The 23,691-nt window shown below is 41.5% G+C and overlaps 1 protein-coding gene across 2 annotated transcripts in view; it reads right to left on the reverse strand.

Annotated features, from left to right (window-relative positions):
- Positions 1-23,691, reverse strand: part of dph6 (diphthamine biosynthesis 6) — a 56,452-nt gene that overhangs the window by 27,442 nt on the left and 5,319 nt on the right. For both annotated transcript variants that reach the window (XM_004540357.4, XM_076877475.1), the window contains exons 4-10: positions 14,234-14,307; positions 13,210-13,328; positions 5,501-5,562; positions 5,104-5,198; positions 4,917-5,010; positions 2,944-3,094; positions 2,440-2,565 (exon numbers count right to left, since the gene is read on the reverse strand). In XM_004540357.4, coding sequence (XP_004540414.1) covers positions 2,440-2,565; positions 2,944-3,094; positions 4,917-5,010; positions 5,104-5,198; positions 5,501-5,562; positions 13,210-13,328; positions 14,234-14,307 — 721 coding nt within the window. The remainder of the gene's footprint in view (positions 1-2,439; positions 2,566-2,943; positions 3,095-4,916; positions 5,011-5,103; positions 5,199-5,500; positions 5,563-13,209; positions 13,329-14,233; positions 14,308-23,691) is intronic.

Below are 23,691 nucleotides of genomic sequence, written 5' to 3' on the forward strand. Positions count from 1 at the left end.
GATATGTATGCGATAATTGCTGATAGGAGTGCTCATTTATTTGTAATCAGTGGGAGAGATGTTATCAGAACAAGTGTATAATTGGCACTTGTGGATGGCTCAAAGCTCTGAGTGCAACTTTGGCACTGTCTGTCCGGCTGATGTTTACTCAGTCCTCACTCTGTTTCAAGTTGCCTCCCTGTATATTCCTACTCTAAGATAATAATAGGAGTTTACTGAAAGAGAGCAGAGCTGAACATAACTTAATGGTGCAACTTAACTTTAATATTTAATATGAAGTAAGTGTCAAAAGGCAACAGCCGAAAATCGCTTCAGTTTAAAGAATTAAAAAACTACAGTAGATTCCTAAGAAAACAGTGCGCTTTGATGATGGCTTTCCTGCAGCATGTCACTTTTTTATTTATTTCTTTTTCTAAACACATCACAGGGCTTACAGGGAGTGAAGCATATATTTACTGAAATAAACAGCAGACTTTCAGACTTTGAGAGTTAATAAATATGTAAAAATGACTGGACTCTGTAACATGTTTATGGCATCATGAACCACAAGTTCTAACTGTCAACGAAGGAGTGAACGATGTTTAGGTTTGGGTTGATCTTATCACTCAGGAGTTTGGCTTCTCCTTTCTACTGGCCCATTTCTTCAGAAACACAATCATACCAAAGCTTTCTCACTGTAGGATCTGAGATAGCAGCCCCAGTGCACAGCTCCCACTCAGTTTCACACAGAGCGGAAAAACCTGGAGGGATCTGGGACAATAACAATATTTTCATTTACACGTGGAAACCTTGGTTTCTGACAGTATCTAATATCTCATATTTAAATGGAAAAATATGGAGAAAAACACAGAGAAAAAATCTTGCGCTCCACCTGACTGTCAGCCCTCAGGACGGCACACAGTACACAGCAATTTGTAACACAAGAATTAACCCTTACAAACCGTGTCTTGTTTGCTTGTTTATAAATGCATAAATTATAAATGTTACCCATCTGACCCAGTGAATGACCAAGATTGGGTGGGTGGCATGCCGCGTGCCACATTATTGCAAAAAGATTGCATATAATTTCCATCTTGACCCTGTTGAAAACTGATAGGAGACTGCTTTATCGCCATTTTATCCCAGTTTTGTTGTTGTCTTGACATAATAGAGCTGGTCTCCATTATTTCAAAGGCATTGACTGCACATGGTCGCCACCTGGTCTCCAACAACTGTTTTCCTAATTGTCACAAACTAGTCAGCAAGACTGGAAATTTCCTTTCAGACAATAAATAATAAACATGTCAGCCATATGAATGAGCCCCCTAAACCATGTTACATAAAAAACACAACAACCTTACTAATTTGAACCTAGTGATAAATGTGTCACTTTCAACACAGCACAACCCTGAACTGCATCCACTAGTGTTAATGGACAGGTTTGAACAAGATTCGCATTTTCAGCTATATTTACCAAAAGCCTGAGATTTTTTTGTTTTACTTTTCTGAATCAATTCGGCATAAAGCTACACCTACTGCATACTTACTCAATATTCATGTCATTTTAATTCTGTCACTTTAGTATTTAAAAGGTGGATAGATTAGAAATGTTTTCTGACATTGAAATCTATTGCTTTAAAGTGGTAATGGTGGACCTCTTCTGTAAAGTGCAGTCTAGCACAGTATGCACACACGATGTAGGCTTTGGATGCAAACGCAGGCACAAGGGCTCAAAGCAAAGCCTTTCTCGCTACAATCATTTGAAAGAGCTTCAAGTTTGTTTTTCCTTTGCCAACACTAGCGTCTCAGACTACTTCGCCCTCATACAAAGAGGTTGTTCATTAAATATTAACTTGTTTAATATTGTCTCTGCACTGTGAAGGCTGTTCAGCCAAGCACCACGATAAACATTAAATATGCTTTTCATCTTTCGCTCCTCTTTCCCCATCAAAAAAAGAGAAGGAGAAAAAAAGACTGTGATACACTGTAAAAGCCTACACTTTCAAACTTCTGCAGGGAAAAAAAAAAAGATAACCCACCCAACACGCCTGCACACTGCGTGTGTGTAAAAAGCTTTAGTTTTCGTTAATTTGCAATGCTTGTCCTTGCTTGGTGGCCAGCATGCGATCCTGTTCTTGTCATGGACAGAGTCTTTGACGCATGCTTTGCCTGCTGCCTTGACGAGCACTTCTAAGTAAGAATGACTTGTCAAACTCTGCTACTTCTCCTGGTGTGTGTTTAGCTAACCCAGCGAGGAGAAAGAAAGACACTCAGGGGACAAAATTCTCTCCATGTGTTTCTTTTCATTGTTTTTTTTCTTTCATTTTTTTGTTTTGGTGGGTGGGTGTGGAGGGTGGGTGTAAAGTGAGCAGTTTGCGATTTCAGGGAGGCAAAAAAGAATTTTCTAGCAGACCCTTGTGATTTTCCAGAGAGCTCAACACTTTTAATACTTTCCCTTACTTTGCAGCTGGATGAAAGCTACCGATGTCTGGCCCTGGATCCCAGAGTCTTGGCTCTGCAGGCCATTGATGCCACAGATCCACTGATAACCTCCGGAACTTCTTAAAGAGCAAGATGGAGAGACGTCTGCATGAAGAGATACGAGATGAAGAGAAAATGTTAGTTTACTTTTTAAAGTATTTTTTCTCTGTTCATAACTTTGAGAAACCCCAAAATGAGAGATCAATCTGTTTGTTTATTCATTTATAACTATTTAAATATTGCTTAAGAGACAAACTGTGCATAAACAGTTTATGTCAGAGGAATTATTAAGTCAGAGACTGCCACAAAATGACAGGTCTTGTCAAACAATCATTCAGAAATACTAGCATTAAGATGCTGGCCACATGACACAGATTCAGCCCGCTTACACCACACAAAGATATCATCTGGCACACCAAGACATAAATATAGACTCATGCATGCATATCAGTGCATGCGATTCTCCCAATAAATGAATCTCACCGTGGCCCCACTGACAACTAAGGTCACAGTTTGATGAAAATTCGTGCTGGTTGTCTTCAGCTTGATCAGCATATTCCACCTCCTCAGTCATCTTGTCAATGGCATTTTGGCAAGGACAACTACCATGGGGCAAAGCTCTCGCCACCACATCCTGCAATAAAGCACCACAGGGAATAAATCAGGCCAAATGCCCAGCAAAGAGCAAGGAGCCTTCTGCAAAGACAGACAAAACGCTGTATAATTAGCCAATCTTTTCAAATACCCCACCAAGTGGGCTGTGTGTGTCAGTCTTTCATGACAAGGACCCAGACACGCATAACTTCAAGGTGAATGAATATGAAACAACATGCTAACATATTCGCGGTTAGGGCGAATAGGGAGTGGTGTTTTCTGATACTGTAGATTCAATCACGCTGGCTGTCAGTCAAAACTCATGACTGGATGGGTGAGACATGTTCTGGATTTCATCTGTTTACTTATACTTTCCCTCTGCACTCTGCTACTCCTTTAAATAACAAATCATTACCATTCTCTAAGGCATACATATTACCTGCCAAATCCTGCTGGGGCGTCACATATTTAAATACATATTTCATATCTTCACAACGCCCCCCTCACCATGCCCAACACTCATTCACCCCCTCATCGGCTGTCAACCGCATTAGGCAATATGATAATCAAATTAATTATACTTCAGCCCCTCTCTCCTGGCCAGCATGAAAAATAGCTTGACTAGCATTAACGGAGGGCAAATGATGGTGGTCCATCCCCACCCCCTGAGCTTGGTGCGGTTTCCTCTAGTGCTGGTGTCACCGCAGATCTGTCACCCTGACGAGAAAAGCTTCAGAAGGCTGAACCAGGGCAGGTTCTCCCCTGGTTGCCCCCGCCCCCTCCGCTCCCACTCGTGCAGGCCCTGGTTCTCCGTGCTCTTCCCCCAGCAACCTAGGGGGGGCTAGAGGGGCTCTGAGAGGCTGTGAATGTGTCTGTGTGTTGGGGGTTGGAGTGTGGGGAGTTAAAAATTATATAGCTGTAGGGAGTGAGGCTGCAGGGTCACAGAAGATGTGGGACAGGGGTATGTTTTCTGTCCATAACAGTCCCATCCCCCCATCCAGCATCAAGATATACTTACATACATATATAAATACAAACACAAACGCACTCTATTGCACATAAAAACCCACAATGAAACTCACATAGAAATCACATGCTCCACCCTGGAGACATGTTAATCCCACAGTGCAACTTTGAGCTCACAGCACCGTTACACAAGGAGCATTTGCTTTCAGCAGGAACACCAATAAGCCAATAGGTTTCTTATTGAACTACACAACCTAAAATAGCATAATTAAAAAGTAAACATAAATGAAGGCAATGTCTCGATCAGAACTTTCTGGGAATTATTTAAGGATTCTAAAGTTGTCCGCTCTTGCAGACAAAGTAAAATGTTTGCAAATCTTCAAGCCTGTGAGGCCCTCCGCAGCTTCTAATTTACCAAAAGCCAATTTCCACTCCCCCCCACCCCCATCCACAACCCTTGCTTATGTCCGCTTAGCCAGCTACCTGAATGCAAAGTGCCTTAATGTGAGCAGACATGTTTATTAAGCTGGGCCTAGTTTCAGGCTGCAGTGAATATTGCAGACGTCAAAGTAGGCCATGTGGGGCTAGAGGAGAGAGAGAGTGAGGGATGAAGGGAAAGACCGAGAGCAAAAGTTTGTAAGAGAGAGAGCGCCGGAGCAAGAGAGAGGCCCTCTGGAGGTCGATCTGAACCCTGCCCTGCAGTGCTGTGTTTCTCCTCAACAAAGTTATCAGACACCAAAGGGTTTTGTTCTTGTATTTGTTTTGCCCTGAGAGCAGTTTTAAAGCAATCAATCCCGAAGCGACTCAAACTTTTGCTTGTAAAATTATCGATTCGGCATTGAACGCCATTGATCTCATTTGCGAAACAAGTTATAACTCATGGAAGTTTGACTCACGGTGTCTTTGCTCTCCGTGTGCATTTTAGTGAAGCGCAGGTAGCCAACCGGTGCAAAGGCATCTGCTGAGTGGATCACCGTCTCCGCCCCATCACTGCACAAACGCACAATGAACGTCCATATATATTTGGGGAAAGAACACACATGCTGCAAAAGTGTCAGACACAGTTTATAATGCTTTACTCACATAACGATCTTCTTTTTGAAGAGAGGACAATCAAGGGTGAAGGTTTCATATTCACCTCCTTCCCCACATATATGGACTCCATACTTCTGGGAGAGCTACTCAGGGAGAGAAAAACTTTCAGTTTATAATTTTTTAATCTCAATTCAATCCCAAATTTTCAATAGAACACTGGATTTTAAAATGTATAAATTGCTGAATGAAAAAATATATTTATATTAAATCATAAATCATATTTTTTATATATATATATATATATATATAAATAAATCATCAAGACAATACATCATTTTAACTACATGATTTCATATTGTTTCATAGCCAACTTTGAAATGAACGTCAGGTAATGTCCTGGAGATAAGAGGCTGAAAGTGTGGTGGAGTATCTGCCATCCAATTACCTGTTTCAAGTAGGGCTCCATGTCAGCCAGAGGTTTTCCTAAGTGCTTCTCTGGATCCAGGCCTGGCACACATGTGGGAAGAGACACATATGAATGTACACAAAGCAATACACAAAGACAGAAATACAAACACAAACACCATTGCAAACAGACAAACGTATGCACAGACAGAGAACGAGAGAGAGAGCGCGGTCGGATCAGCAACACAACACAGTGATTGAAGATGACAGGCAGGGAGGTTTACGGGCAGTCGCACAAACACACATGTAAACCTGCGCCCTGGATCTATTTGTTTGACTTTGCAAGTAGTGTACACAGATCTCTCTGGGTAAGGGCAACAGTTTTCAGTTGCTGGCCACAGACCCCCCCCCCCCCCCCCCCCCCCCCCCAATCCTTCGCCCACAACCCCCCACCCCAACAAGTTCCCTTTGAGAACATAAACTCTGGAAAGAGATCTTGTTTATTTGGCTTTCCCCTCCCCTTCCCCTGAAATGGTGCATGGAAGTGACTCACAGGAATGGGAGCGAAAAGAAGAAAGGGAAGAGAAGGGTGGTGGAGAGTTTTGTATGCATATCCAGTGGTGCCACGCTTTTAAAATACAGGCTGACTGGCCCTCAGTCCCCAGACACAAAAACAAGTAAATCCAACTAGCAGCCCGCTTCCCCTTTTGATAACATATCCAAATCCAGACCTGAGCTTAAATGAAAGATTAGTGCGTTGATAGCTCTAATTTAGGAACACTCTACATATTAGTAGGAATAAAAGGCTGAAAACAGCGAGGAGTTTACTCAGCTTGTTGAGAATTGCAGGGTTTTACTACTTTGTGACACTGAGTCCTGATTTTGTGCTCTACAGGCTCTTTCCTGAGGGCACTAAGCAGAACTCCATCTCACCCTGTCACTCCTTTCACAAAGAAAGTGCAGCCAATGATTTCCTGCTGCACATTCTTTGCTGTTCCAACAAAACACAAAGCTTTGAGTACCAGGTGCTCTCTACAAAGAATAGAACAATAAAAACATAACAGGACACGAATGTAAAATGCTATATTTTAAGAAAGCCAAGTCATGCTTGCATCTTTAGAGCAAAACACCTGACTGTTTTACAGAAATACGATGACCGCTAGTGAAGTCTCTCCTTATTCTTCATCATTTTTCTTTGCCCTTTCTGTGGTTGCCTATTAACTGATCGACATAATCATTATCAAATAACTGATGAGTAACATGACAACGATGTCATCGCCATAAAAAAAAAGCTGCTGACCCAAATTATTTCTCTCAAAATCTAATATAGCTCCACTACTCCTAGACATCAGGTGATCCTGTTCATTGGCATGTTCATGTGTTTAATTAAAGGAACTAAGTTAATCGAAATGTGAGAATCTCTCTTCTCTCATGGCCTGACAGCCTCAAAGGTTAACGTGTCATCAACGGGCCCCCATGGGGAGCAATGGATGGGAGACGTGAGGGAAGGCAGAGGTGATGTGAAGGAAGGACGTCGCATCCCATCCCAGTTCATCTTAATCCCAGCTGTGTCTCTCCTCCGGGCCCCGGTGGTCCGGCACTACAGGGAGAGATGGAGGGCCACAACAGTGGGAGGGACGGAGGGCCATAACAGTGAGAAGGCGGGAGGGAAGGAGGGTGGAGAAAGTGTGGAGAGAGAATGAGCAGACCCTTATTCTCTTCCCAGGGGATCTGTGGTCTTAATTAGTGTGAGAATATCTAATCTCAACATCCTCTCATCTTAACCCTGCCACAAAGGTAATAAGGAGAGATGAAAAAAAAAGCATTAAAATTCAATCCAATTTAAATATCCTCTTTAATTAGTCATGCCTTTTAACAAATTTTAATAATTGGCTCCAAATTGCTGAGGGGATGCCGCATTTTTTAATACGTTCATTAACCTCCTCACTCTTAAATAATATATCATACATGATTTGATATTTACAAGGAAAGAAGAGGATGACGGAAACCAGGAAGACAGGAGTGAGTGATAAAACGATACAAAGACAACACTAATGCGGAGGCATTTCTCCCAAGACCACTTAGCACTTGTATGAGTGTTCTCTTAATTGACGTTTCTGACTGACTTAAGGTTACTCAAACCAACTGGAAATGAGAGTAGATGCAGTGAGCTTGTACTTGGAACATACATTCTTTGCAAAGTGTTTGAGTAGCCGCCAGTGTGAGCCTTTAGCAATCTAACATCACTCATTTACATGATCTTCACATCTCTGTCTCCTCTGAACCTGTTTTACAACTTGACCTAAACCCAATTACCTAACCTCATTATGCCACATTAAACCCAAATAAGCCCACCAGAAGCTGCCATTAGTCTGTCGCCAGAGACAGCAAGATCGCACTTTGTAGAGAGAGGAGCTTTCCTAAGAGAGACTGAGAGGAATAGCTCTCCTTTAAAAGGGCTTTTTACCTCGTATTATCCTATAAAACTCCAATTAAATTCAGTGAACTTTAAAACCAGGGAGTCCAGTAATGAGGGAGAGCATTTCTTTTCAAGAACAGTGCCGACATTTAGGGTTTGAAATTAAGGAGGAAGAAAAAGTTTACCAGGAAACCGAGAGTCATTTATACAATTATGTTTTTATACCGAGGTTTAAAAAATAGTCTTTAAAAACAATCTAAAAATATAAAAACACATATAAAACACTAAAACTGCAAGCTGTAGGAGAAGTTAACCGATAAATAATAATAAAAAATGTTTTAAAGCATAGACGTGTTCTCGAAAAAATAAATCCATCTGATCTCTACAGAAAATCTTAGAAGTCACTGAATGAAATTATTTCTTTTAATGTTGTACTAATTCCTTTAAACGATCGCGATTGGGTTTTCCCATCTCGAAAAGGTTGATTCATGTAAACCCACAGCAGTGAGTTACCTATTTAATTGAAAGTGACTGTGATTTTGCTTACTGAGCCTAATGCCAAATTAAAAACTGGGAGATTCTAGATACTGTCTGAGCTGAGCTGAGCTGAGCGCAGTATCGCAGGCATCCGCAGGTTGTCTTAAGATCTGGCAGCTGACAGCTCAGCTTTAATCCTTGCCTTCAGAGAGAAAAGGCAGAGAAAATTGGATTCATGATGTGTAACATTTTAGCCTTTAAATGGATGAAATAAGCATCTCCTCCCTAGTAGGTGAGCTGCACCAGCCTTTAAACAACGCACTCAAAGACCCCCGCCAAAACAATAGCTGTTCACTATCACCTAATCTTCGCAAGACAGACAGAGGAATACAAAACAGAGAGGAAGAAAGGAGAAGAGGGAAGTAGCACGGTACAAAGGATGATAAGATTAAGGTTATATGTGAAATTTGTCAAGCTCTTATCTGAAATTCAGTGTCTGTTAGCAAAATAATGGGCAGCATGAACCGCGTAGCAATCACATCAAGATGAAATCTTTCCAGTCCAACAAATGATAGAGAAGAAACTGGGGACCAAAATGAACCTGTGGAAAATATTTTTCAGATCTAGAGTGAAACTGAACAATGTGTAATTTAAAAAACAAACAAAAAATGCAGCCTATCATTCTTAAACTATTTAAGGTAAACCTCAACCCCAAAACAGCCCAAACCATCTGCAGTAGAGAACGTCTTTTTGTTTTTAACACGTGAATTTCATAATTTTCACTGAACAGAAGAACAACAGAATCTCCAGTGCATGCCATATAATGGAAATTTAAAAAATAAATGGATTCTAATAACTGACAGCAAAGTAAAATTAGTACAGTTATCTTGGAACATTTTAATGGATGAAATTAAAAGAGCTGGAAAAGTTTATTTAAGAATTCACCAATGAACTTATTCCTCATTTAGTCATTTTTTCCAGCACATTCTCTGATTGGTTGCTTCTCTTTCTGATTTGTACTAGTACACTCAGGATATTTCAATTACTATAATTGAACAGTGGATCTGAATATGCAATTTGACTGGAAACAAAAGGTATACATACAGTATTTCCTCGATTAGGTCGAAAGGTAAAAATCCACAAAGTAGAAACCATATGTTTATTCCATTATTTTTAATAATTAATTAATTAGTGATTAATTTTGAGTCATAAAAATCCTCCCCCACACTCTTATAAACCTTCCCACTGTCTTTGAAAACCCTGTTATAACTCTGTTATTAATTTTCTAGGTTAGAAAATGCTTATTTTACTGCAAAAATAATTGAAATGTAAAAAAGAATTAAATACCTATAGAAACATGCAATGAAATTCCTGCAATATAAATTTACAGATGATGTCGCGAGTCCATGAAAGGTGCACCGTCCGGCGTGGGAATACTGTGTATGTATTTTTTAATTTTTTTAAATAATCTATTACCTATCTGTCTAACTAACTTCATCTTTGTTAGTTTCTAAACAGTCAAAGCAGAAAGCAGTTGAACCTGACGTGTGAGCAGTAAGCTAAACTTGCAGCCTGAAATCACATGTCTGTTATTGACTATCTACGGAAGAGGATTAGGGCCACTGGAAAAAAACAAAGAGAAAAAGTCAGAATTCTGACTTTGAAGACATCCCCACTTGTTTTGCTTTTTTTTTTTTTTCTGTCCCAGACAAAAGATGACAATGTGAAAAAAAATCATGGCGACATCTTTAGTCAGAGGCCCTCCATTGCACCATGTGTGAAGTTCAAAGTTGTCCATTATAACCACTCTGCAATCCAAGGCAAAATCCTGACAATGGCAGAAATTTAGGATGATCATCTCACAATGTGACTTGTATAACAACCCACAACTACAAAACAAAAAATAGGAATGCAGCACGAAAACACGCAACACCAGCACTGTGCCAAATGTAACAAAGCATGGAAAGCAATAGTGAAGGAATAACAACCATAGATCCTGGGCACTAATTCAGCAGGTAATGCCATCCTGCAATCTGCATCAAACCTGATCCTAGAGTGTGGCTTTCTAAAGTCTCAATTTGTAATGGTGCCTTCATATATAGAAACAATACCAAGCAAAGACTCTTTTTATTTACACTATCAGATACCCTGTGGCGCCATGGTACTTCATTGTGGTACAGAAAATGTCTACAAATAACATAAGTTTGTTTAAAAAAAACAAATGAAATCGGTCCGGGTTAGAGGACAGAACACTTAATTTCAGGAACAACCTGCATCTTTTTACAGGGGTTGATAATCTCATATCTGATAACAGGCTCTGTTTGGTACTGTTTCTATATCTAGATGCTTTGCCAATGTAGTTCTAATATTCAAATCAAACATACAAACCATTGAGGTCTCTGATCACCAATTGTCCTTTAAATATACATTAAACTATGATAAAGTGACGAGGTGATCAGTGACAGCAAACACGTGACATAAGTTCCCTAATTCCGAGCTTAAAGGATGTGTTCGTGTGAAGGGTAAAAGTTCATGCAGAGATAAAAGATTTTCCAACAGGCAGACCGTGATTTCACACATGCCAATTATCTCTGGAGCTGAGGACCAATTAACTGCTGAACCTGTGCCCTTATACGCACATGCACTAATCAATTGATTAACTAATTACATGAATATTTAATACTAGCTTTTAGGATTTCCAATTATCCACAGTTAGCTGCAGAGACACAGCACCAAAAACGGGAATGTGCCTCCACCTTTCAGACGAATGCTTTTTTGCTCATTAGAAGCTTTAGCTGACATTCGTAGGCTCAGATCCAGTTGAACTTATTTCCCTGCCTGCAATTTGGGATCTTCAATGACTGAATTTTTTCCCCCCACCGTCAGCACACAAAGGAACACTTCCAGAGAATTCACTAAGAGGATCATCCTGCATTTGGACACCTGTCTTTTCATTACAGGGATTTATTACTAAGAAACATAAACTTCTTTAAAAGAAGACAGAAAGAAAGAAAGAAAGAAAGAAAAGACCCCAAAAAACGCAGTTTCTTCTAGCTACAGAATATTCTAAGTTGTAGCTATCTGTGCAACTGCAAACTTAACCCTTGCCCTGTGAAAGTATTTTTCCTCTCCTCCTGGGGTTTGCACATCTTAATCCCTCCAAATCTCTTTTTTCTTGCTTTTTCTCTCACACACAAACACCAAAGGCCACCAGGTATGCCCCTCTGTCACCCAATCTCCCCCAAACAGCACACCTCACTGCACAGGCCTGCTTCCACCAAAGCTGCAATTATATGAGTGCTGCCTAAAATGCCTTGGGCTCTTGCACCCCTATTCAATTCTCTCCTTTCTAATTACCGCTGCCTTGGGACAGGTGAGAAGTCAGGGCTGATAAAATCTTTTCTTTTTACCTGTAGCCAACACACACATCCCTAAATACACACAAACACCTACAGTGGGAGGCCAAGATACACACTCATAGTCACCCGAGGTGATTTTCCTTTCTAATTATAATCTTCCAGAAAATGTTGAGAATTTGCTTTTAGAGTTAAGATGTGTTTAGAGTAAAAAGCTTGGCAGAAGCTGCAGGGTTAGAGGGTGATTGAGGTCTTTAAGGTAGGCTGTTTTGGTTACATGCTTGTCATTTTAGGAAGTTGATTGATAGCTAATATAAATGCAGACTTAGATTTTATCGAGTTACAAATGCAAATCAAGATAAGAAAAAAAATGTTGTCTGTAGTAAACACAATTATGATACTGTGAGAGAAAAATGGATTCTGACATCATCTCCACCCTGATGGGCATCTGACAAGTTAATATTATTTATTACCAATATGTCCTTTATAAAACCCATTAAAAATGAGAAATGGCTCCAGGAAATAAAGCACCAATGATGAATGGCTTGACAAGTGCATTCTATAAGAGGTTATTTGAGCAGTGTTGAAAGATATGCAGAATATCATGGACGCCTCACACAGCTCTGTGGGTCATCAGTCAGCCGTGGACCCCTTTTCGACTGATTGCTACCAAAGGTGACAACAACCACTTAACAGCACGTAAACAGTGTCTACATGATGATCTATCGCCACGAGTAGTTTGAGAGTAAAAAGAACCATTTGTAGCCATAATTATCGTTTATCACCGGCACCGTCAAAGGGGATCCAGCTGCACTGTCAAGTAGATACAGGTAGGGATCTTAACATCATATACCAGGGAAAGAAAAACTTTTTTTTCCCTTTGTCTCTCCTGTTATTCTGTAATCTGATCTTCCTATCCTCGGGCTCCAAAACAGGCATGTAGAGAGCAGGTGACACCACATTAACCTCTTCCGTCAGTGCTGAAGCAGTTGAAAAACGTAAATGAGAGGTACCAGATTTTAATCTTCGCTTCACGGACCATGTATTCTGAGCTATGCATAAGCACAGACAGAAGAGTTTCTCACATACAATGGGGACATGTGTCGCTTATTGACAGGTTGCATTCATGTACGGGGCAATCAACCGTGATTATTTCTCGACTGCCAACCTTTCCTCCACACACCCTCCTAATACAGCCGCACACTTTTCCTCAACCCTCCTCCTTCTGTGCGTCTTATCTTTTCATATTGTTCTCTGCTTCGATACTTTTGCCGCTGGCACAAGTCTTAACACCGCGGCTAAGCTGCAGATTAATGATTAGGGCATTACTCTGCTTGTCTCTCTTTTTCCCCTCTGGTTACACCTTATTTTTACTTTCCTAAAGCTCACTTATGCAAATTCTTCCTTCGGTGCCCATTCCAAACACAGCTTAACCAATATAGCACCTTGAGAGAACATAAAGAGAGCGTTCACCAGTGGGCTGAAACACAAACTCACCGAAAGCAGCAACTTTGATGAGGATCGCATGAAGGTCTGATGATATCATCTCAGAGAGCAAGGACTCTTGGTCTCGCCGCCACAGGTAGGCCAATGGCTGCAAACCAAGCCGCAAACATCTGGGAAACAGGTGAAGGGATGCAAACTGGTTAATACTGAATATTAGCCAATGTTAGAACAACTTCAAAGCCTACTTGGCTGGGCAACTCTTCATTTACGGGAAAGCTGCCACCCTGATGGGCCCACAGCACATGCTGCCACCTGCCACCGCAGCCAGCGGTTTTATTCAAGGAGAAAACACACACACGCACATATACACGCACACAAAAATCCCCCCAAAAAACTTCATCTTAAGCTGTGGCTTGTCTTTCACATAAACTCAGGTGAAACACACATATCCACAGCAGGTAACTGGAGCCAAACTGTCTGCAGACAAACGTCTACTGCTCAAGAAATGCCTGAGCTGCTTACCTATATATTTGTGTGGGAAAACAATAGCTGACTGACAGCAGGATTTGTTAATGTGAAGAGAGCCTTTGTGTTCTGCTATGTCCAGTTTATGAAAATAAAAAAAAACAAGAAAAGTAGGATAAAAGAAAAGATAAGATAAGAGTAAAAGTAATACTTGTAGGTGTCTCTCACACGAGGGAACTATTTTTTCTTTCTCGAGTAAGAGCCGTGCGTCTACCCCAAAAGGAAAATGCACTTTTAAAATGATCAAAGTCACTTGGCAATTAGGTAACCATCAGTTTCAACCATCATTTCATTTAATTTTGCTCCATAAAAACAGAACCACTTCAAAGCTAGTCTAAATAACTTGACATAAATATAATGCAGTGCATGTATGTGTGTGTGTTTAAGCAAAACTCGCCCCCAAATTTGGAGCGCAGGGAAGTAAGAATGCAGGCGATGTGCTCTTTTCTTCAGTGGACATAACAGTGTGTCTCATATAAGTTCAGGGGTGCACGTGCACGTTGAACTAACAGTGTGTTCTGGATCGTGAGTGTGCACGTGGTCAACTTACACATTCTCCACCCGGACCCTCTGGTAATCAGAGAGAATGGCCCCTACTGACACCGCTTCGACGCCCTCCTTTTCCTGTGTGGAGCAAAAGATGGAGGAAACTTAACAACAAACATTTCTTGACTTTTCCATTATAAAGCATGTGCGATGTGCATAATGTAACAGCAATTTGATGTCACCAGTCTCTCGAGGCCAAATACCCCTTTCTCAAACTATAACGGTATCCCAAAGTGTTATCTGAACAAAACCACACACACACACAGATGTAAACACAGACACACAGAGACTGAAAGACACAAAGAAAGCAGATTCCTGACAGCTCACTCCTTTCATTGGACCGCAATCCTGTGGGGATGTTTACACTCTGGTCGTATCAAGGCCTTTACGGTCCAGCCCATATCCCCTGGAGGTTTGCGCACATGGCTCTGTGACTGAACTTGCATGTTTATGCTTAGGTTTGTGTGTGTGTGTGTGTGTACGTATGTGTGACTGGAGGCACCAGCACCACCAAAGGCAATTGCTGGACCTTATCAGTAGTCTAGTATAAGCAGGAGATGAGAGTGTGTGGCTGCAGCCTGCATCCTGTACACCCACAGCTGGAAGATGGAACCACAGTGACAACTTGAAGTATCAGCGGAACTTTGTGTCTGTGAGTGGCATGTATCTTTAATACTGCTAAGGGCTAATCTAATTGCTTTTCATATCATATTCATATTTCAGAAACAGTGAGACAACTATGCACTCGAGAGATACTGACACAGCCTTGAGATGCATTCAATCTTCTTACAGAAAAACAAGCTTGATCTGGAGTGACAAATACAAGCACACACACACACTTACACATGCACGCAAGCAAGGGCTACATGCTGACATGCATACATACAACGAAATAAAGGCACAACCTCCGTCTCCACCTAAATGCCCCTCCCCTACTCAAACCCACCTGCAGATTCATTAGAACATTACATGGGCTGTAATTAGAATAAGAGGCAGGGGTAGAAGCAGTGGAGGGATGCACAAGTCTCCACTAAATTACCTTGTAGCCGTTATCAATTTCCCTGGCTACTGGTCCTTAAGATAAACCCCCCCACCACCACCACCACACACACACAAAGACACAAAAACACACACCCCTCCTTCTCCCTGTGGTCCCTTCCTGCAATTTTTCTCTGCCTGATAAACATGCTGATTAAAGCGAACAGCGTGTAAACCTTTGATACTTTCCTAAATGAAATCCATGCCCTGCCTGGGGCCTGATGCTGAGCTGAAACGCACTGTACCTCACACACGCAAACACACACACAGCTCCACAAAGGCGTGCCAGCTAATCAGATAAAGGATGTGCTCTGTGTGTGTGTGTGTGTGTGTGTGTGGCTTTGCGAATGTGTTTAGCAGAGAATGTGAGGAATAAAAGTGATGCTAAACACATACCACAAATAATCCTTTGACCTAAAGTTAAACACAAAGCGATCTTAAGAAGGCATTCAGCACTCCAGTATTGTTTTCTTTTTTTATCTCGCCAATCTGTCCCGCACTGTAATGTACATTTATAGTCAATCCCATTGCCCGGTGACAGTAATTAAGTCAGACTGATAACATTTCAGCCCAGCACAGAACGAAGGGGGCTGCAGGCAGTGCCATGTAATTCTAGGTAAGCCTCAAGGCCAGCACTCTATTCTAATGCAATGATAACCTTTTCCCTAAATGCAACTGTCACTCCCTAAAGAGGCAAATTAGGAGGTACAGAGTGGGATAAGAAGAGACACAAAGAAAGACGAAAAGATATCCAAATGAGAGTGTTGAAGAAGTGTGCTACATCAACACCAATTTGGTCCCTTGACTTTAAACTTGCCAGGACCTGACAGACTATCAGAGCATCAGAGCAACAACAAACAGCTTCGTCTCGCATTTCTGTCTCTCTGTCTCCCTCTATCTTGTTTCTCTCAGGAGCAAACTGTTGTAGGTACTTGGACCTCTGAGGGTCAACCTGACTAATTAAATGGCTTCACTTTTCTTTTCCATTCAGCCTTACAACCAGGCACACTCGCCACTAATGACAACACAAAAAAAAAAATTCTCACACATCCCCTTGTTTTCAGTGGAGATTCTAACTACTAGACCATTTGGCAACGGCTTTGGGAAATGATTATTTTTGGAAGTGGTAATGTTTTTGTCGCTATTATAGCCACCGCCAGGAGACAGGCAGGAATGAGGGGGCAGCTAATGCTGCTCTGGATGTGATTTTATAAATTCTAGACATATTTTCTCATCCTCTGTGGGAGGAGGTAGGATAAATTATTGTGAAGAGGGGGTATATGTACATATAAATCTAAACTGATGGATATTATGGGAATTGTTCTATGTCTATTCATGACGCCATAAAAAAATCCAAACTTTGATTTTATAGTAGCTGAAAAATTTATCAAAATGGTTTATAGTGGAAATATTTGACAAAGCGACTAGGTAGCTCATGAAGCACAGTATAATAATAAATAATAATAAAATCTTTATGAGAGCTATCTGGCTAAACGATGTTTTGACTATATTAGAGGTGGGATCTGGGTAACATAATGATAAATCAAGGCAAAGGTCATGAAGAGGCCTGTGACCTACAAACCACTTCTCTTCCTCAGTGATTGTTGGCACAAGATCTAAAGAAAGAACTCCCTCGCTGCCCTGATTCAATGTCACTCTTCTTTTTTCAGCATTTAATGACCCTTGTTCATAAAAGGAAGCCTCACCTGATCCAGGACCTGAGGCCCTGTGTTATCTCATGCCCAGAGCAGGACTAATTCTCGCATGGTGCTGTGCAACAGTGCAACCCCTCAGCAGCTCCGTCAGAGGCAGACTAAACAAAAGCCTGGCCTGGCTTCCCCTGTCCTCTCCGGCAGGCAGAAAAGCTATTAATGAGGATCTATGGCCCAAAGCAGTGGAAGTCCTTAGTCCCCCCAGCCATGTCCATCAGGGTACTTAGCCCCATGCAGTCATTAACTTCTGTTACTAATTGTCAAATTCATTAAACTAATCCTTCCCCCACATCCGGATGTCTCCCGTGGAAATGGATGGAGAGGGCTGAGTTATTAAGATGTCAGCTGTGGAGAAGATTAAGGCCAGCAGACATGCTCCACAAAGAAACGATACGGCCATTAAACTCTATATCAAGGTAGTGTGCGTGATATACTTTGTAATTATATATACATTCATCTTAGTAAGGGAGTGAAAGACTGCTTCAAATGTATTCACAGTCACAGACATGCCTTTGGTAAAGATATGTATCTGCCTCAAAGACAAAAAAAAGTCAACTACAGAATTCAGCTATGATCTCAGCATTAAAGGTACTAACCCATTCCACATTTTCATTCAGGGTAATATTCAACATTCAAAGCCATTAGTAGCAACTAAAGCAATTAGAAAGCCATAAAATATTAAAAATTCAATAATCATATTCATATGGAATACATCAGAACCCTCATTAACTCGCTCTCAATGGCTGTCACAATGAGGTCTTAATTATACACCCTAACAATACAAAGCTCCATTTTGCAAAATGGTAGGTTTCCAAAATGCCCGATTGAGTCTGTTCTGACAGCCAGGAGTCCAGAGCAGGCAGATCTCAACTATTATTGACACCAGGCCACACGTTTCCTTAAAATATCCGCTTTTTATCAAGTCTAAACCTGTTGACACGCTCACTGTATAATATTACTGCCTGGTGTATGCAGCATTCCTGTCTGTGATAGCAGGAAGGTGGGGAAGTCGACAAAGTGGGGAAATTAATTAAAGTGGTTCGAATGACAGTTTGCTCAAGGGCACCAAGGTGCCATTACATGCTCTCCATTGCTGCAATCACACTGTCACATCGTCACCGTGCCTGACCCCAAGACCTCCAATCCCACCCCTCCTCTTCAACATTTCTTTCCCCTCTCTGTGTCTTCTCTTCACCCCTCTCTTCCTGGATCCATCAAGTAAGTGACTGGATGCGACATGGTTTTAATGTTCTCTGCATTAGCTCTGGGCCTGTTCCAGCGTAATGGGATTGTTCTCCCTTGTTCACCTGCATGGAAGGAACATGGGGAGGGGTTGGACCCTGTTGTAGTAGCTCAAATAGATGTCATACAGGAGATGGGGCTCGCTAGGGTCAAGCGGTTGTGTTTAATGTAATGTAGACACAGTCTTGGGGCGTGTTGGGCTGTCCTGACAGCGTAGACATGCCAAACTGACAGGAAGCTTAGTGTGAGCTTAGTAGGAGGAGACTGCTTATTTGTTGTAAATCAGCTTCCTCATTGTCATTCCAACGAGACTGTTAAACTCCAAGGTGACTCCAAGAGTTGGTAAAGGAGAAATGGGATGCTGAATGGTGCACACAAGGCACAGGATATTCTTAATGATCGTTTAAATTAAGGTACACCCAACGTTCACAAAATCATATTCTGCTTATACAGTACATACTGAGTCTCAAACAACAGGTATGGTGTCTGATCCATCAAAACAAAAAAACGGACACGCAGGCTTAGCGAATGTTTTTGTAAAACAAACATCGGCAAAATCTCGTTCTGAAAGGCTTTCAGAGACATTCCCTTCGGTAAATTGGCGGAGCTCTGCATCTAAAACAGCTGTTGAAAGACAGGCTCTTCCTTTGTGTTTGAGGACGGTCTGGCAAGATGACTCAACACGTGTCAGTCTTCAACCATATAGAGTGGTGGAATAAGAAAAACAAAGTTCTCACAAAGCCAGCTGTTCGCAAAGCCAAATGCCCTGAACGGTTCCTGAGATGATGCAGGTCATAGTTACGAGAAGTGTGGAGAGGAAGCAGACGAGGGGAGAGTATTATCCTCTGCTGAGGCCACTGTGCAGGTGTGACCAGGCAACAGAGGATATGACATGAGGCATTGTCTATTTAGCACGATGAGTGAAGGACGCTTATCAGTCGAAAGCCAAAGAAATGTGATGAGTGACAGCGAAGTGTGCACTGATTAGGGTATGGGGAAGAATGAAAAAGAAGCTGTTTTTATCCACGAAGGTACTAATGCTGCTTTTTATGGCTGAGCATGAATTTTTTTAGTTTCCCAGCCTTAAGTTTACACATACCCACACGGACACACACACACACACACACGCACAGTCTTTAGTCTTGGATAGTGATTCATTTACAATGACAGAGCTGTTTTCAGCAATAGAGCCTGAGCATAAATATGCCATGCCGCACAGCTGGAAAATGTAGAAATTCATCAGGGTTAAAAAGTAGAGAGATTAACGTTTCACGAGTTTCCTCTAAGATATATACGGTTACGTAAACACAGGCCCCGCCAGTCATCAGGCAGGGAGGGAGAGGGCCTTCGCCAAAGCAAGCACAAAGCCCTGGTTTCAGCAGGCCAAGGACAAGGAGGCTTTCCATATCAACACACATGGAAAACTAAATGTCGGGAAGCACCAGTGAGACAGGTTGTTTATCGATGTATGGTATAACCATGAATACTTGCAATTCAAGAAAACAAGTTTAGTCGTTAGTACTTAAAATGCAATACTTTATTTTTTGTAGACCACATTAAATAAACTGTCAGCCTTTAACTTTAAGTTGATTCATGATTTTTTAGGATTTTTAAATAAAACCACTGTGATTTCCTGCAAAAATTAAATTGAACTAAACTAAATATTAAACATATAAGATATTCTCACTTATATCATGAGTGAAGTCCATAAGGTGTATCCATACATACGTAATGTCGATGTATCCACACTGGCCCACGGAGACAAGAAGACAAGAAGACACACACACACACACACACACAGCCTAAAATGTAAATGTTTTTCTGGTGAGGTCAGAATCCAGGCTCTTGGCATTTTGGCTCTTCTGCCCTCCGTCTTACATAGTTCCAACAGACGTCATGCTCCCCCAACACACGCGCGCACGCACAAACACACGCACGCACACACACACACTCCCCAGAGAGAGACCAGAGAAAAATATTGCTGTGATGCTGGTTTAACCCACTCTCCAGACTCCAGACAGTGTTTTTCTACGGCTGGTTATGACTTTAGCTGCGGGAGGTGATGGGGCCTGCCACAAATATTTCTTGAGGGGAATGGTTCACAAAACAAAACATAAAAGCCCTCTTAATTTCTGAGTAGATGAATGGCAGGGAGTTGAAAGACTTGACACAATTCCTCAGCTGTCAGTTCTGAGGCAGACAGAGTTGGGCCTGACTAACTGTTGATACTGGTGCATTTAAAAGGTTTTATTGAATCTCCTCCACAACTTGCGTTTTTCTTACAAGGTTGGATCCTTCATATTTTATGATATCTGGAGAGTAAAAACAACTCGACTGAGTCTGAGGAAGGCATGTAAAGCTTAGATTAGATTTTCAGACAAAGCTAAAAATTTGAGGTTTTTAAAGCAGAGAAGAAATTGTTGAAGATGTAACAATAGATCTCTGATGATGAAGCAGAAATTGATTTGCAAAAGTCATTCAAAGGCATTTTGAAGAAGGCATGCCAAACAATCACAGTGACAAAAAAGAGATAAAAAATATTGTTTGCCAGGACTAGAAAATTATCACAACTTTTTTCTTAATAAAAAACTGAAACAAGGAATCATATGAACACACTTTGTATAATCCTTTACATCAGCGCATAACATTGAAGCAACAGCTCAAATGCAATAACCTTCCGATACAGCTACAATTCATCCAGTATCAAAATAAAACAAAAACAAAAAAAACACGCACGTTTCTCATTGAACAATGTTCAACAATGTAGTGGTTTGTGCCCTCGGCAAGTCGAGATAAGGCTATCAGCTTCCATCATCGCTAAACAAGATTGAGCAAAGTACATTAAGCAGAAAAATACAAACAAATTACAAAGGCTTGAGGCTTGACTCTTTATCTAATGTTTGTGGGGACTGCTAGCGTCAGTTGGTGGGAAATGGGCCTGCATCTAATAGATCCTGTCCCACCACTTCCACACGGCCCGCGAACAATACACAGTGCCATTATCCCAGAGCTAATGCTATCCTTCCTCATGTGCAAAACAAGTCTGCAATCTCAACCTCACTGCCACTGAGCCGACCAACACAAATACAAGCATCTCAGGACCAAAGGAAAAGATAACAATGGTTATCGCAAAAAGAGGCAACACCGAGAGACAGCTGTTTGAAATCTGTCTGAAATCCACACTTTAACATGCTGTGCTGCATCTTAAAGTTAGGAACTGCCAACTTTGCTGAAACGTAAGAAAACAAAACGGTCACCAAAGTGATTATCCTTTGGTTTGAGGCTGCTTGCGAGCTACTTCCAGTAACACCATTTAGAGGTCTCTCAGCACCACAAACAAGCTTCAACAAGCTTGCATTAGCTTTGTTATTGATCTGATCTCCTAAACCCTCGCTGTGACCCCAGAGGTCATGATTTATGTATTAAGCAGCTTTTTAAAGAAATCCATTTTCCTGTTGAGCCCCCAATGTACGTCTAATGCGGCACCATGCCAGTAATCAGAGAAGGGCTGTGTGTTTGATTTTGGGCCCCCCCCCTTTCATAGTTCACACTCCTCCTGAACATCTTGTCTCACAACACCTCAGCTGCCTAATCAATACTACAAAGATACAGAGATTCCTCCGCCTGCCTACCAGCCAGTCTGCCCTCCTCTTCCTTTCTGCTCCATTCTTTCTATTATGTCTCAGTCCTTTTCCCTTCTTTCCTCACAGCAGGATGCACCTCCATCAGGGAACTTGCAACAAGGCAGTGCCAGGCTTCTGAAGGGTCCGGATGAAAGTGCGACGACAGCACAATGGAGACAGAGATGTAGAAGAGAGAAGGAAGGAGTGAGGGAGCGGGAAAGAGGAATGAGACAGATTGTTTGGACTTGTGGACAGGCTGCTTCTGCGATCCCAGAGGGCCCCACTCTTGTCTGCTGATGTCGATAATGGCGCGGCAGTAGTTACTGAGGACGAGGGGGGAATGTCTATGTAACAATGGTCAGGAGAAACGGGGAATAGGGGGAGAGTGTGCGCAAGTTTAGGAGAAAGATTAGCTCACTAAAAACAAGGTGTTCTAACACACACCAATGGAACAGAATGTTTCATCTACAAAGGCCAAAGGTCTCAATGCGCCTTCCCAGGACTTTTCTCAGACATCTTAAAAAAAAAAAAAAAACAACAACAAAAAATACACACACACACACACACACACACGCACACACACACACACACACACACACACACACACACACACACACACACATATACTGGCTTGTTAAAAAAAAAAAAAAGGGGGAAAGCTGGATCTTAACTGAACTGTCTTATAAAAATAATTAATTAATTAAAAACATGTTTCTGAAAAGTCGAATGCATTAGAGGACAGGAAATTGGATTTGAAAGTAACATTTCCATCGTTCTCAAAGCAGGGTCTCAGTATGACAGAGATGTCACAGCGCTGCTAATTAGAGCTGGCAGAATAGAACATGTGCATAGATATCATCTATTGTTCCTCATCACTCTAATGAGCTTAAATGCCTTTGTCTTTATTCATCAGCTCAAAGGTTGCAGAGTTGCTGCAATAGAGTCATTTTCTTTTTATAAAGTATCTATTACCATATCAAGTGACTGAAGCTACAATTACGCCTTTCCAAAACTCAGTGCCATATAGGTTGTTCTATTTCTGAAGGATCTTTGTGTTGTAAAATGGAATTAACTACTCATAATTCAAAACATCTACTTGTGGCTGAGGGTGACAAATAAAGTGCATATGGATTGTAGTGAAAGGACTACAGTGCTGAAAGAGAGGCAGAGGTGTGCACGGATGACAGCGATAGACCTGTTATCATGTAGCACAGGCCTGTTTTGACCTGACCTTGAACACACAAGCACGTACGCACACACACACAAACACACACACACACACACAAGCTGGGTCACAGGGAATAAAGAGCCACTGTGTCAGGTCACAGAGCACAGAGAGAAGGATAAAGGAATTGAGGGATGTGATATGACTAATATGAGGGGTTTTGCAGGCCTTTGGGGGAACTGGCTTTACAGCCAGGGGTGACTGACACTGTTGATCTGTATCACACATGAGAGCGGATCACAGCAGAGGGGAGCAGAGTAGCCACACAATGAAGTATGGACACACTACCTATGAAATCCACAAAAAAGCACACTTTTACAGGAGTTGGATTTTAATTCTTAGCAATAAATACAAATGTTGCGCTTACAGAAAAACATCTTTATGTAAACTTTATATTCTAGTGTCGTTTGAAAGCATTGTTGAGAATGAAAAGATGTCATTTCTGTGAAAATGCATTCTCAGCTGTATATACGTAAAAGTGCTCCACCAAAACTTATTTCTCCCCCTCAAAGAGCAGGTTCAAAGATCAGCACCTAGCAGGATGGGCTTGCATGCATGTTGATCGGGTTACACACTTCAAAGAAGCACAGCTATACACAGCCAGCGATGAGAGCAAAGGGGG

The sequence above is a fragment of the Maylandia zebra genome, linkage group LG19, assembly GCF_041146795.1.
Source record: "Maylandia zebra isolate NMK-2024a linkage group LG19, Mzebra_GT3a, whole genome shotgun sequence".
NCBI lineage: Eukaryota > Metazoa > Chordata > Actinopteri > Cichliformes > Cichlidae > Maylandia > Maylandia zebra.